Source organism: Callithrix jacchus, chromosome 2 (genome assembly GCF_049354715.1).
Source record: "Callithrix jacchus isolate 240 chromosome 2, calJac240_pri, whole genome shotgun sequence".
In the NCBI taxonomy this organism is placed as follows: Eukaryota; Metazoa; Chordata; class Mammalia; order Primates; family Cebidae; genus Callithrix; species Callithrix jacchus.
In genome coordinates this window covers 154289503-154303975 of record NC_133503.1, presented here as the reverse complement: position 1 = coordinate 154303975, position 14473 = coordinate 154289503, and the positions used below count along the sequence as shown (strand labels likewise).

The 14473-nt window shown below is 36.2% G+C and overlaps 1 protein-coding gene across 8 annotated transcripts in view; it reads right to left on the bottom strand.

The window, feature by feature from the left end:
- Positions 1 to 445: 445 nt before the first annotated feature.
- The window catches only part of SLC38A9 (solute carrier family 38 member 9), an 82037-nt gene continuing 68009 nt past the window's right edge, over positions 446 to 14473 (bottom strand). For all 8 annotated transcript variants that reach the window (XM_078365497.1, XM_078365496.1, XM_008992056.5 and 5 more), the window contains 4 exons: positions 10335 to 10448; positions 8248 to 8396; positions 2483 to 2572; positions 446 to 1250 (listed from right to left, as the gene is read on the bottom strand). In XM_078365497.1, the coding sequence (XP_078221623.1) occupies positions 1085 to 1250; positions 2483 to 2572; positions 8248 to 8396; positions 10335 to 10448 (519 nt within the window). In that variant the 3' untranslated portion in view covers positions 446 to 1084. The remainder of the gene's footprint in view (positions 1251 to 2482; positions 2573 to 8247; positions 8397 to 10334; positions 10449 to 14473) is intronic.

Here is a 14473-nt window from a genome sequence, read left to right as displayed (position 1 = left end):
TTATTTCTTGTGCAAGATCCAAGAACCCTCTCTCGGGGTCTGGATCAGGACCCCTTTCCAGTAACAGTACTGCCAGTTATAGAAGTAAGCCAATGGAGGTCTTTCTGGAGGTCATACCTCAAACAAAATGAATCCTTTCCTGTGGTATAGAAACCACGTCCACCCCCAGAGGAAACAAGACATGGTGTGCTGAGACCTCTTCCTTCCTGGCCCCTTCTCCGTTCACCTTTTCCCCTATGGGCCTCTCAGGCTCCTCTCTGCCATGCTTTCCCCAATGGGTCTGTCATGACAGTCTATGCTGGGATCTCAGGGATCCAAAAAGTGAAAGCAACCCCGGAGTCTATGGGGACAATCATTCTTGTTCCTATGCAAAATCTGGCTTGGGGAACAGTAATTTCGATCTAAGTCATCGTTACTATATTAGAAATAAAAGAGGAGTCAGACAGCAACAAATTCTCCTACTTTATTTTGTGTACATATCATGATCATGGGGACTACATTGACATTGCTTTTGTCTCACTTTTTCTTCAAATAAACATTAAAGACTCAGTTAAGAATGTACGCTATTAACACCAATGCCATGAAAACGTCTTTTAAAAAATGAGGTATTTATCTTACTGTCCCAAACAGTAGAGGTTTGGGCAAACTGCAGAAATGGTCTAGTAAGTAAGAAAATGAAAGTGCATACACTGAAACATAAAACAGAAGAAGGATTTGGCAATATGCTGCTGTGACACCCTGAGAATCTTTATTGCAGGCAAAATAAATCCACCACTTTTTACCTCTAAAAGCAAACCCAGCATGATTTCTTCCTAGGGCATACATTTCTATTCAGAAAAGATCACAGAATGAAGAGGGGATTTAATATGAGAAAGTCAAGACACTAAGATCATTCTTTTTGCCCCTTTCCCCACCCCAATACAAAAATACTTATTAATAGGCCACTATTTCCCTTGCTTTCAAATTATCTTAGAAAACATTTAGAATTACACAACAGCAGCATTTACAAGTGAATTTATATAGAACTGTTGTCAAGGCTCAAAATACCGTGAACGTTCTTGAGAAAACAAACAGTTGAGGTATTTCACATAAAAAACTGAACAGTCAGGTTAGCCACACCCAAAATGATGATGAAAACGTGGAAGATTAATTTAGGCCATGTCAGACGCTCTTCTTGGTGGAGGGAAATTATATAGATGAGAGATGGATATATGAATACAAAGGCCAGGCCACATGCTGCTCCTGAGTATCTGCAAAATAAAAGCTTTTGGGGTTAATATTCATGTTTTACTTTGCTTTTTTCTGATTTACAACTAAGGTCAACATAGTACAATTTAAATCTTCCTCAATCTGATATCTCAACAAAAGTTATTTTTGATTCGTTTGTTGTTGACATAAAGCATTTGGGTTTAAAACTTACTTTACTTGCTAAGTTAATATAAAATATGATTTCCTGCTCATCTTTATAGCATCTGCTTGACAAAGAGTTTTTATTCATCCCTCAAATCTCTGTAGTTCTCTGTGTTTGAGTGATTGTGGCTACTTCCTCAGAAACATCTGGAGCTAACCCTCCTATCTTTGATCTTTTATAAACTAATTACTCATTCTGAGTTTTTGAGGGACCCTTAGCATCTGTTTAAGTATGAGAACAGACAGATAAATGCTACCATGGCATTCAGCATGATTATCAAAGATAATAACAAAAATACTTGGACATGAGACTGTGACAGAGAAATATGCACCTTCTTCTCCTTTTCTCTATACTTGGGTTTTCCTGAGGAACTGTTTAATAGGAACTTGTAAGCCCATTATATTCAACAAGCATCAGGTTTTCAATCTGCCCCTCTTGTTCCTTGTTGCTTAGGTAACACTTAGGTAAGTGTGTTAAAAAAAAAAATGACTCATTCCTGCTGTCTATAAGAGAAATCAGATCATTCTAAATCCCAATTTCCCATGAGAATTTGAGGTACAACTTTATTCCTACTCTATTCATCCTGTCATGTTTTTAGAAAAACGATATTAAAGAAAGCCATCTTGGGTCTAAACTCTTACTTAAATTCTTACTTTTTGACTAAAATTGATATTGAAATATATTTTTGAGTAAAAATTGGTTAAGGAACTTAGAATGGATTTTTGACAAATAAAGGATCTCCCAGGTACTCCCAAAAAGTTATACATATATTAAAAACAACTTTTTATTTTGGATAGAGGAAATAAAGTGGAAGATGATCAGAAAAAGAAAAAGAAAATGATGCCTGAGGCTAAGGGGCTTCTAGAGTGAGTTCTTCACCAGAACAAACAGATATGGAAGATAATGAGCATCTTAACTGACACCAAGAGGCTGCATTTGAATATTAGTAGTTTTAAATACTCATAGGAATTTCACACAATTAAATTAAAACAACAACAACAATGACAACAAGAAAAGCCTACAAATAAAGACCAATATATGTAAGGGCACCATTCCCTTATAAGGCAGTACCTTATGATCCCGCCTATGTTTGGGTAGAAACAGGCCATGGTCACTCCAGCTCCCACAATAATTACATTAAGAACCAGCACGTGGAAAATGCTAGAAGTTGAGAAGAGAGTTTGGAGGAAAGAAAAAATATAAAAATAGGCAAATTATAACCACTAATATAAGAATACAGATCATTCGTAACATTAAAATCAAAATGTCCTAAGCTCAATAAAATCACAGCAAAAATAGAAGGCAACAGTAGTCCCCAATTTTGGTAACAAGAAACTGAAATCAGCTCTTCTGTGCAATTATACTGGTTAAATTGTGTAGAAGCACACCGGAAGTGTGCATCAGAATTTACATTCTTTGATCTATGATTTCATTTGGAGTATCTTGAGAAATAATCCAAACAATGAAAATGCTATGAATATGAAGATATTTATGGAAAAAGAGAAGCATCCTGGACATAGTAAGGCAACAATTTACTCGATAGAATATGTTAAAAATTATTTAAAATAACATCACTACTACCTTGTCAGGTAAAATACTACCTAGGCAATTCAGAAAAAAAGCCAGCTAGATTTTCATTACACAAGAAAACTCCAAAAACATTTGAAAACAATATTAGAAGGATATACACAGAGAAGGCAGTAGTGATTCTGTTACAATTTGGGGTTTTGGATAATATTCCCTCTTTTCTATATTTAACAAATGAAGTGTTTAAATTACTTTTACATTAAAAAAACACTATGTTAAGGGAAAGACAAAATGGGCAGGTTTTTATTTTTCAGATTTTAACCACTTAAAGCTACTCACTACCATGAGCAGAATATTGACTAAATACTTTAGCTAGATATTAACAATTCAAGGTTTAGAAATCAATTTTGGACACAAACAAAAATAATGTAGATGAAAATCTGATGCTGAAGAAATAAATAACTCCATTTTCCCTGAGAATGATTCTCAAAAGCCAAATATACATTTCAAAGCAACCCTTTGGGCCCAAGTTATTAGAGGTTAATTAATCCCAGATAAAGATTACAGACAGAATTAAAAACAAAGAAAATTATTTATACAAATAAATGGTTAGTCATATACCCTGATGAATTAGAAAGATAATAGGCTTACAGATCTTACTGTTTACTAGAAAGTTCTACCTTAAAATTGCATCAGAGCATTTGGGTTGGTTCCAAGTCTTTGTTACTGTAAACAGTGCCATAATGAACATACATGTGCATGTGTGTTTATAATAGAGTGATTTATAATCCTTTGGGTATATACCTGGTAATGGGATTGCTGGGTCAGGGCAACCCAAATGCCCATCAATGACAGACTGAATAAATAAAATGTGGCATATATACACCATGGAATATTATGCAGCCATAAAAAAGGATGAGTTCATGTCCTTTGCAAGGTCATGGATGAAGGTGAAAACCACCATTTTCAGCAAACTGACACAAGAACAAAAAACCAAACACCACATGTTCTCACTCATAAGTGGGTGTTGATCAATGAAAACACATGGACGCAGGGAGGGGAACGTCACACACCAGGGCCTGTTGTGGGGTGGGGGGGCCTAGGGGAGGGATAGCAGGGGGTGGGGGTATTGGAGATGGATAACATTAGGAGAAATACCTAATGTAGATGACAGGGGGATGGATGCAGCAAACCACCGTGGCAGGTATATACTTATGTAACAGTCCTGCATGATCTGCATATGTACTCCAGAACTTAAAGTATAATAATTTAAAAAATTGCTTCAGAGCTTTGAGATATTGGCTGGGCCTTTGTTATTTCCGTATTGTAAAAGGAAACAACTTTGTATACATAGATGGAGGCAGTTGCACCCATCTGTATTCCTTTTCTAAAATGTTAATTAATTATTATTATTTTTCTAAAAGACAGGGTCTTGCTCTGTCATCCAGGCTGTAGTGCAGTGGTACAATCATGGCTCACTGAAGTCTTGAAGTTCTGGGCTCAAACCATATTCCTGCCTCAGCCTCCTGAGTAGCTGGGACTACAGGCATGCGCCACCATGCCCAGCTATCACCCATGTTTTCCATACTGTATTCTTTACTGCCGAACACTCTCCAAAGAATAAAAAAGGTCCTTGATAAAGGAGTAAAACATTAATTTTGCTACATCTCATGCTTTGAATATACATCTTTTAAATATTCTGTGTGATCAAATAGGAAGGTCATAATAAAGCACATCTGCTGTGTACTGCAGTACAGTATACTGGAAGTCTTGAGGAAAAATACGTGTGTAGCTGAGATGGAGGGCAGCCTTGCTGATTTGCCTACCAAATGCTATTTTTAATTGAACTGCAGTCAAACTGTGGTCATTCAAACTCAGGTGTTTGACAGACATTTTCCTGAAAATGAATGCTATGAGCTTCTCACTTCAAGGAAAACAACTAGCAGTATTTGTTGCCAAAGATAAAATTAATGCTTTCAAATACAAACTAGAATTCTGGAAAACATGTATTTGCTACTCTGAGCTCGAGTTTCCCCCTGTTTAAAGGCTCTTATGATAAAATTGGTGATACTATTAATGAAAGTGGGTTTTGATATTGTAAAATGAAGTGTGTCAACATTTGGAAGATCCACAGAACTCAGTGAACCAATATTTTCCAAATGATCGAACAGATGTTACAAAATCATGCATGCCTAAAAGATCCAAAGTGCAAGATAGGCCAACTGGTTTTCATGTAAACAAGTTTCAGATTCCACATTGCAACTCCTAAGAAGTTACTACATGTCAAGTTTTGGCATAGTATCAAAGAAGAATATCCACAATTATATGAAAAGGCTATTTAAAGTACTGTTTCTTGGCCGGGCGTGGTTGCTCACACCTGTAATCCCAGCACTTTGGGAGGCGGAGGTGGGCAGATCACAAGGTCAGGAATTTGAGACCAGCCTGACCCACATAATGAAACCATGTTTCTACTAAAAATTAAAAAAAAAAAAAATTATTAGCTGGGTGTGATAATGCATGCCTGTAGTCCTAGCTACTCTGGGGACTGAGGCAGGAGAATCACTTGAACCTGGGAGACAGAGGTTGTAGTGAGCTGAGATCATGCCACTGCACTCTAGCCTGGGAGACAAAGTGAGACACTGTCTGAAAAAAAAAAAAAAAAGTACTTTTTTTCCAACTACCTATGTGAGGCTGGATTTTCTTGACAAATCTAAATGAAAACAGCGTATTATAACACTGAATGCGGAAAGAGAGAGGAGACTCCAACTGTCTACTAGTAAAGCAGACATTAAATAGAGGTTTGCAAAAGTAAATTAAGAAATGTTTTTAAGTAGTTATTTTTATTTATTTTTATTTTTAATTTTGGTGGGTCCATAGTAGGTGTATATATTTATGGGGTACATGAGATGTTTTCATACAAGCATGCAATACATAATAATCACATCCTGGAGACTGGGGTGTCCATCCCCTGAAAGTGGCTATTTTTTATAAAAATGTTATTATGTTAACAAGTAATAGTTTTATTATTGATTTTAAAGAAATTAAAAATACTTTAAATTCTGTTTTTTAATATTTAAATACTGATAGCTATACCTGCATAAACAAAAGATCCTGGAGTCCTCAATACATTTTTAAGAGTATAAAGAGGTCCTGAGACCAAAAATTATGCTTCAAAGTATGCACAGTCTATAGAGTGCTTATAACCATAAGATAAATAAAAACAACAGTGTGTTCTTGGTGGTAAGGGAAGAACTGTAATGTGAACACAAAAGGGAAATCTCTGACTTTTTCCAAGAAGAAAAAATATTCTTGTAAAGATAGCCACAATTCTGCAAAATAATGGCAGAAAACAGGAATAATGTATTTGCTTAGCATTTTTCATCTATGAGTTCACTGTATTTATTTTCTTTGGTGAATTATAAATACAGCAGAGTAGAAACACAACCAGAGGCTCATACTTACTGAGCTCCAATCTTCAGGATGATAACATTAGAACTGTAGCTGCTGCTGTACTTGTCAGTCCTTGAGACCTGATAACTTTGACTTTTGCTTTGTTTTGAAACCAACATATTTATGGCTAAAATTACTTACTGAAGAAGCGGACTACATCAGTTCATTTTAAACTATAACTGATTAAGACCACTTGTTTAGTTGGTTACTGTAAATGCAATTTTTTTCCAAATTTATTCAAAAGTTACCTTTATTTAAAAGAACTTATTCATAATAAAGGTAGACTAGGTTCTTTTCACTAGGATAAACCTATAATAAAACTTAATGTAAGAGTAGGAGTTAACCAAGGGTCCACAAGAAGGCTGCAGGGAAACTGTGAAGTGACGTAGAAATTTCTCTTGGATGAGGGTAACCAGCTTTGAACAGATTTTCAAAAGAACTCACAACTCCTTCATCCCCAATAAGAAGTTAAAAATTATAGCAGTAATTTGAACTTGCTATATATCAAATAAAAATTATACATCTGATCTTCAATTCTGAAAAGTTGGTCATTTATGTAAAACTGCATAAATGTTAATGAATGTATAAGCAAGGATTGTTGGACTCAGAAAACCATACCCAAAAATGAAAGCCTCAGAAACAAAAGTTTTGCTCTGACTTTCTGAATCTCAGTCCCATTCTCCTCAAGCGAGCTTAGAAACTAGAATCTCCCTTCCCCAAGGTGGAACATAGAAACCTTTTCCCCCAAGCTGGCCATAAAACCTACTCTAATTACCCTCTATTTCTGTGTAAAAACTAGCCATAAAGAAATGATCTGACCTGTCTGGTTTGACTGCAGGTCATAAGACTCCATTCCAGAGAGGGTTCTACCCCAGGCTCAGATGAAAAAAACATATGCTGAGAGAGGCCAAGAATCTAGACAGAGGGGCCTTGCTGGGTTTCCCCTCTCAGTCTATTAGCATTAGACATGGCTGTCCACATAAACCAAACCATAAAAATGGATAATTTCCCCTGTATTTCGGGGTCTTCATTCTAAAGGCTCCCATGTAACATAAAACCACATTCAAATACATTTATATGCCTTTTCTACCATTTTTTTCTTTTGGAGAGAGGGTCTCACTATATTACCCAGAGCAATAGCGTGATCTTGGCTCACTGCAGCCTCAGTCTCCTGGGTTCAAGTGATCCTCCTCCTCCCACCTCAGCCTCCTGAATAACTGGGACTATAAGCATGCCCTCCCGCCCGCCACCATGCTCAGCTAATTGTTGAAAACTTTGTAGAAAAGGGGTTTCACTATGTTGTCCAGGTTGGTCTTGAACTCCTGGGCTTAAGCAATCCTCCTGCCTTGGCCTCTGAAAGTGCTAGGATTATAGGCATGAGCCACTAAGGCTGGCCCTTTTTGCCTACTGATCTGCCTTTTGTCAGTCATTTTCAGCAAACCTTCAGAGGGCAAAGGGCAAGTTTTCCCTGGGCCCTGATAGTGATATTTAATGATTTCAATGACCAATAATTAAAATAAAAGTGTTGCCTCTCATTAGCCAGACATTGCCAACATATGTACTATACACTATAAACTTCTTGGCAATGTGTAAATCAATAGCAATTAGATAATAAGATAAATATAAATGATACCAGACCTGATTAAATATACTGGAAGGAATAAACTTTAAATCATTCTAGACAAGGGAGTGGCTTCTATTTTTAAAGCTCTTCAGGGAAGAGGACACCAATGATCTATCTTTAGTTACCACATTCATTAGGCATTTTTATAGCAAAGGATCAGCCACACTTAAACTGACCTCCTTGCACAGTCATTTGTTGCTTGGCACATCTTGCTGGTCAAGAGAAGAGCCCTTACCTAGGATAAATGTCACCGAAGATATGGCCCAAAAGCTGGACACGAGCCAGGTAGCCTAAGAGTGGGTATACAGTCATCATCTGGAACAGCAGGAATATCCTTGCAATGAAGGACAGGGTGTCACTGCTAGGGAAGTTGTCTAAAAAATTCTAATCCAAGAAAGATAATGAGGTCATGTTACAAATCAAATTCAGTACACACACATTCATAAAATGAAATGTCTTCTGTTTATTTTGAACACAGGCACAGGTGCTACTCCAATTGTGGTTTGTGGACTAGTGCCCATCCACAACTACTTGTTAAGTATTTTTTCAATGAGGTAAGTATATAAATTGAAAGTGTTTAGAAACTTTTACAGAAACCTGACATTGCCACAATTTTATTCTGTTTTACAAAAGTATCAGTCTGCAATATGACATTAAGGCAACAACAGACTATTTCGTCCATCACCACAGACAGATGGAGAAAGCACTGCTCTAGATGGTTCAAGCAAAACACCAAAGTCTGTTTTAAAGATTTAAAGAGTGAATTTAATTCAATGTACCCTCTCTGGTTCTCTCGCTTTCCTCTTCTAAAGCACTGCATGCACTTTTGAAGTAAAGATGACAGAATAAGGTGAGAATACGTCTATGACCTACTACATCATTGTTTAGTCTATCAGTAAATTGAAAAGGATTTATCTCTACTTCCTTTCATGACCCCTTTCTCCATTTTGGTTTGGTATCTTAAAGTTAATTATTCAGGGCCGGGCGCGGTGGCTCAAGCCTGTAATCGCAGCACTTTGGGAGGCCGAGGCGGGTGGATCATGAGGTCAACAGATCGAGACCATCCTGGTCAACATGGTGAAACCCCGTCTCTACTAAAAATTACAAAAAATTAGCTGGGCACGGTGGCGCGTGCCTGTAATCCCAGCTACTCAGGAGGCTGAGGCAGGAGAATTGCCTGAACCCAGGGGGCGGAGGTTGCAGTGAGCCGAGATCGCGCCATTGCACTACAGCCTGGGTAACAAGAGCGAAACGTCTCAAAAAAAAAAAAAAAAAGTTAATTATTCAGAATTTTAATTTTTTCTTTCAAATAAAAGTACCACAAATATTCCTATTCCCAAGGGAGTAGACTTTGTATGAGTTTGTTCATATCAGGGAAATTTTCGACAAACATTTGGTTGCCAAAGAACTTCTGGAGTCAAGGAAATCAAGGGAATAAGAACATTTCCAAGCTGCCGTAATAGTAGTAATTCAAACTTATTTCTCTTTTAAAGATGAGAACACTATTAACACGATTCTGCTGAAATAACCATTATAATTCAGCTGTAATAAATCACATTGTATGTTCCATTGCACTCTATTAGAGGAATTTCTTCTGACCAGAAAGTCACTTGTGAAATGTTGTTTTTTGTGAGAAACTCTTCACATATAACTAAAGACTATACGATTGCTAAGTTTTTGATGGGTTGAATCAAAGAAAATATTAGTTATGGCAATCTTTTATTAAAAGATTTTTTTCTTTTACTCTGTCTCTCTCTTCTTTTCTCTTTTTAACCCTCTGGTAACTCATTGAACATCTCTCTCTTTTTTAACAGTCAAATACTCTTTTTTTGTTTTGTTGGCTTGTCACTCAGTATAAGAATGAGAGTCTGATTAATCCTTAGGGTCTGATAAACTAAGACTCTAGTTAATATGAGGGCATTTCCCATGTGGGCTTTGGAAAATATGGAGTGCAATGTATTCTCTATGGAGGTTTTATAACTACATGAGAACTACTTTTAACAGTTCCCCACAAAAAGAGAAATATATGTACATAATAGAGTACATATATTTGAGTACCACAAGATGCCTGGCATGCAGTACATTATCTCAGAGTCCAACTAGAAATTGAATGAGGTACTTATTATACTATTTAATGGAAAAGAAAAATAAAGCTTAGAAAGAAAAGGGAAAGTGCCTAAGTTTGCATGCTTGGAGTAGATAGCAGAGATGGTATTAAAACCCAGGTCTATCTGATGTTGTATCTTGCCACTGTATCACCCTGCCTACTATAAATACATGAAGGCATACACAATCACACAGAGAGGGTACACAGTGCCTTACCTGCTCAATACAATCTTTGGATAATGGAGGTGAAGGAAATGAAGCAAAAACCAGGACTCCAATATAGAGATAAGTTAATGTTACCAGCATATAAGCAATGCACAGGTCCCTCACCTGTAAATACAGAACAGAAGTCCCATAATACTGAAGACCTTGTGGTAAGTCTACCTGAATAGGCTAAGAAGATTAACAAATAAATACAAAATTTGTCTTTTTACCTTATGTTTGTGTGTATATATTTCTAGATATTCAATCTGTTCACAGAAAGTAGTTAAAACAAAATCCACATATTTACAATTAGTCTGCCAATTTTTTAAAAAAAAGTAGTCTGAAGTATGTAGACTAAGCTACCTGTTGGCAGACTTAGAAGTTAACATAAACAGTGGTTTAACATGACTGAAATTCTGAATTAATTTCAAAAGGTGATTTAGTTACCAAATTATAAAATATTTAAGTACAATAATAAAGCTGAGGAACAATAAGAAAGTAAGCATGAGCCACTTCAGTATGGTCTGCAACTTTTTAAAATTCTTTCTTTGGTAAATTAACTTACATCATTAAAACATGCCTAGTCCACAGCAAAGAACATATTATAATACATTTAATAAATAAAGCTAGTTAAAGAACAGACAACAAACAGTATTAAAGACAAGCTTAATAAACCTAAACAGTAAACAAAAGGAAATCAAAAGGCAGCTGTTCGAACAGCTGCACAATGTTACTGGAATCAGCAAACAAATACAGAACATTAAATATAGTGGACTGCTTTCTCCTACTGCGGTTCTCACCCTCCCAACGTCCCATCTCCATGCAAAGTAAAAAGCTCCAAGATATTTAATGTAGCCAGCTGTCCAATCCAAACAGAACAGACTGCCTAGCTCAAAAATCTGGTTTTCATCACCACTAAAGTATTAGCCAAACAATTCATCACAACTAAATTACAGCAACAAGCCTATTTATTTTTCACTTTAAACAAAAATAACTTCGAAAGCTAAGGAAACAAATTAGAAAAAAAAAAAAAACTTAAAAACATTTGATAGCACAATAAGAAAACTGGACATTTGGTATTAGAAAACATTTCTGACTTTTTGGATTACTTTCTTCCTTAAATGGGCTAAAGTAGTAGAGTTTTATAAATCTGAATGTTGATAAATGCAGTTAAAAAGTAAGTGACAAGTTCTGAGAAATCTTAAGGTCAGGTCTAAACTGACAATCAGCTTGAAAGCAAATCAGGGATTTAAAACCCCAAATTAGATGGTAGATAAGCCCATGGAGCTAAAGCCTTATGCAGATTGGTTCGAGCCCTCTCAAAATGCTTCCAATGGTTTAGGAATGAGGAAGAGGATGACCAAACCTCCAGGGGGGTTTTCAAAATCATTCCTCTTTAGTTCACGAAGCCGTAGGTCTGACGGGAAGCCAGACTTCAGTCACCCCTAGGGTTGCCTCAGGATCTTGTGTGGGATGAACAGCAATGAACCAAGCCAAATAAACTTTTTCATCAAAGAGCAGTGGTTTCCCATTATGTTGTCTGAACGTCATTCTACACTCAACCTACTCAATGCCACTCAAGAACAGAGGTAGCCTTGTAAAAAAATCTTGGGAGTCATAGCAGCTGTGCCTGAGACAGCTCTGTACGGGATAGCCACCATTCCATAGACAGTTTTCAGCTTATCTACTGAATGATCACCACATTATTTTGGTCTAACTTCTTGCAAAGAAGCTTACTTTGGGGGAAATCTGATGAAGATGCAAAGGCTATGGTGCAGAGCTTCCAATGAGTTTTCCCCTCTGCTTCTCTGTTCTCATTGTACTACATATATATCTCAAATACAGCAACTATTCCACTGTACTGTGATAGTCATTAATTTTTATTATAAAAGTACTCTACATGCATGATATAAAGAATTTCAAGTGGAGATAAAATGTCCCTTGACCTCTCTAAAATAGCCAAGGTTAATAGTTTGGTATCATGTTGGTTTTTAAATTTTTCTCTAAATGTGTCTGTACCACAAGGCTCCGGGATTCTGAGGACAGGGACCATGTCTTTTTCTTCTTTATATCCTCGATATCCAGGACCACACCTGGTACATAGGAAGAACTTGGTAGATGTAGATAAAGACTAATAGCCACATTAGCTTTATTAAGTGCTTGTAGGTGCCAGGCTCTGTTGCTAAGCATATTACAAATGTCATGTCATTTAATCCTCATTGCAACCTTATAACACAGATACTGTCATTTTCTTCATTTTACAGATGTAAACTAAGTTCAGCAGGGTCACAAAACTCGTTTGCGGCTGCGAAGTGAGTATCTGAAACCAGTATTCAAATCAAGATCTTTCTAGTTCCAAATTGCAGGTCTTTAGCTACTATGATGGAGAGCTGACCAGTCCCCAATGCAGTTGTGTCATAGTTAATAAACAATACTAATAATAAAAGAGGTAACAAGTTATGAGTAACAAACTATACAAGAGAACACTTACAGAGATGCTTCCATTTTGAGTTACTAAAATCAGAAAAGCTCTATTTCATAGTACTCCAACATACATTCTGTAAAAGTGGCTCAGGAGTTGCATCTCTATTTTCGCCTAAATACTCTAATGAACAGAAATGATGCTTTTATTATAAAAGCAGCTGAGGTTTAGCATGATGCTGGGAAACACACCACTTATGAAGAGTATACACATATGTGGGCTTTGCTATTCTCTGGCTCAAATGCAAGCTATTACTGTATTAGGCCTAAAGATATGGCCTCTTGAAAGCCCATTTAATGACACAGGACAGAAAAAAAAGCTATTCTTTAGGAAATGAAACTCAAGTAAAAAATGTATTTAAAAAAAGACACAAGTGACAATATAAACTGGTAATTATGTCAAGGAGCCTACACTTTAATAAGGTAACTGAGTTTGCCTTGTGAATAAGAAATGGCTGGCAGGGTTGACGGTAGAAAAGTAAAGACAGGTAGAATGCCAAGTCAGAATGAAAACTGGATCTACAGCAGGCCCAGAAGTGGGTCTGGGAGCACATTCTGTTTGTCAGACATGGTTTATTATTTGTTCCACGTACCGTTCATAGTGAAAGTACTAACCAGTGGAGCATTTACTAACAAAAATGACAGAAACTGACCACACAGACTGACCCCAAACATTTACATAACTTCTCCTGGTATACAGCCAAGTAAACCACAGATTCATATGAAGAAGGAAAAAGTAAATAAAAAATCAAGATATAAGGCATTCCAAATAGTTTAAAAGAACAAAGCAGAGTAATACAACTAAACACAGACAGACAAAACAAAACTAAATAAAAGAAGCACTTAGAGGTTCTGATTCAAATGCAACAAGGAAGTATCAAGAGGTCAATCCACAGGACAACCAGGGGGTTTATAGGGACTACATATTTTGGTGATAAGAAACTAGTTGGATGGTCTTCAGCTCCCTAACCCCCCTTTTGGGTAAGATATGGCAAAATAATAGAAATGATATCCCATTTATACATATAACAAATTAGGTTTAGTGGAAAAAAAAACTATGAAATGAAGTTAAACTTGGAAAACCTGGAAAATTTGATCACTACACCTATTTAGGAGTTTGTTTCTTTCTTCTCGAGTATCTTTAGCTCCAAGTCCAACTATAGTTTATACAGAAGAGGAGACCTTTTCTATTTTTTTGTTTTCTTTTCTACTTTCAAACCTTTGTTTACTGAGCTTGGAATGATCTAGTATCCATGTTATGAATTCAGAGCCCCTGGCAAGCTTTACATTTTCTGACTTTAATCTCAATATAATATTATGCAATGATATTAACAGGACTTCTGTAAGTCAAAGTACTCACTGAAATCTGGTGAAAGGTATAATCATTAAATAAATCAAATGACAAGGTTTTTCTCAGAATATTGTACCCATTTAGCTTGATTTTTGCTAACATATAAGCCAATTTCAGTATAATCAAAAGGAGAGTGTATATATTTACATGTAGTTAAAGTGTTTAGAATGTTAGTAGCACGTAGTGCTTCATAAATGTTAGCTTTATCCTTAGTAATTATTATTTTAAGAAGTTAACATGAAAAGTACAGCTATATTTTTGAAAGCTAGACCATCACTTCATACCCCAATTTCAATTAAGACAGAAAAAAAAAATCACC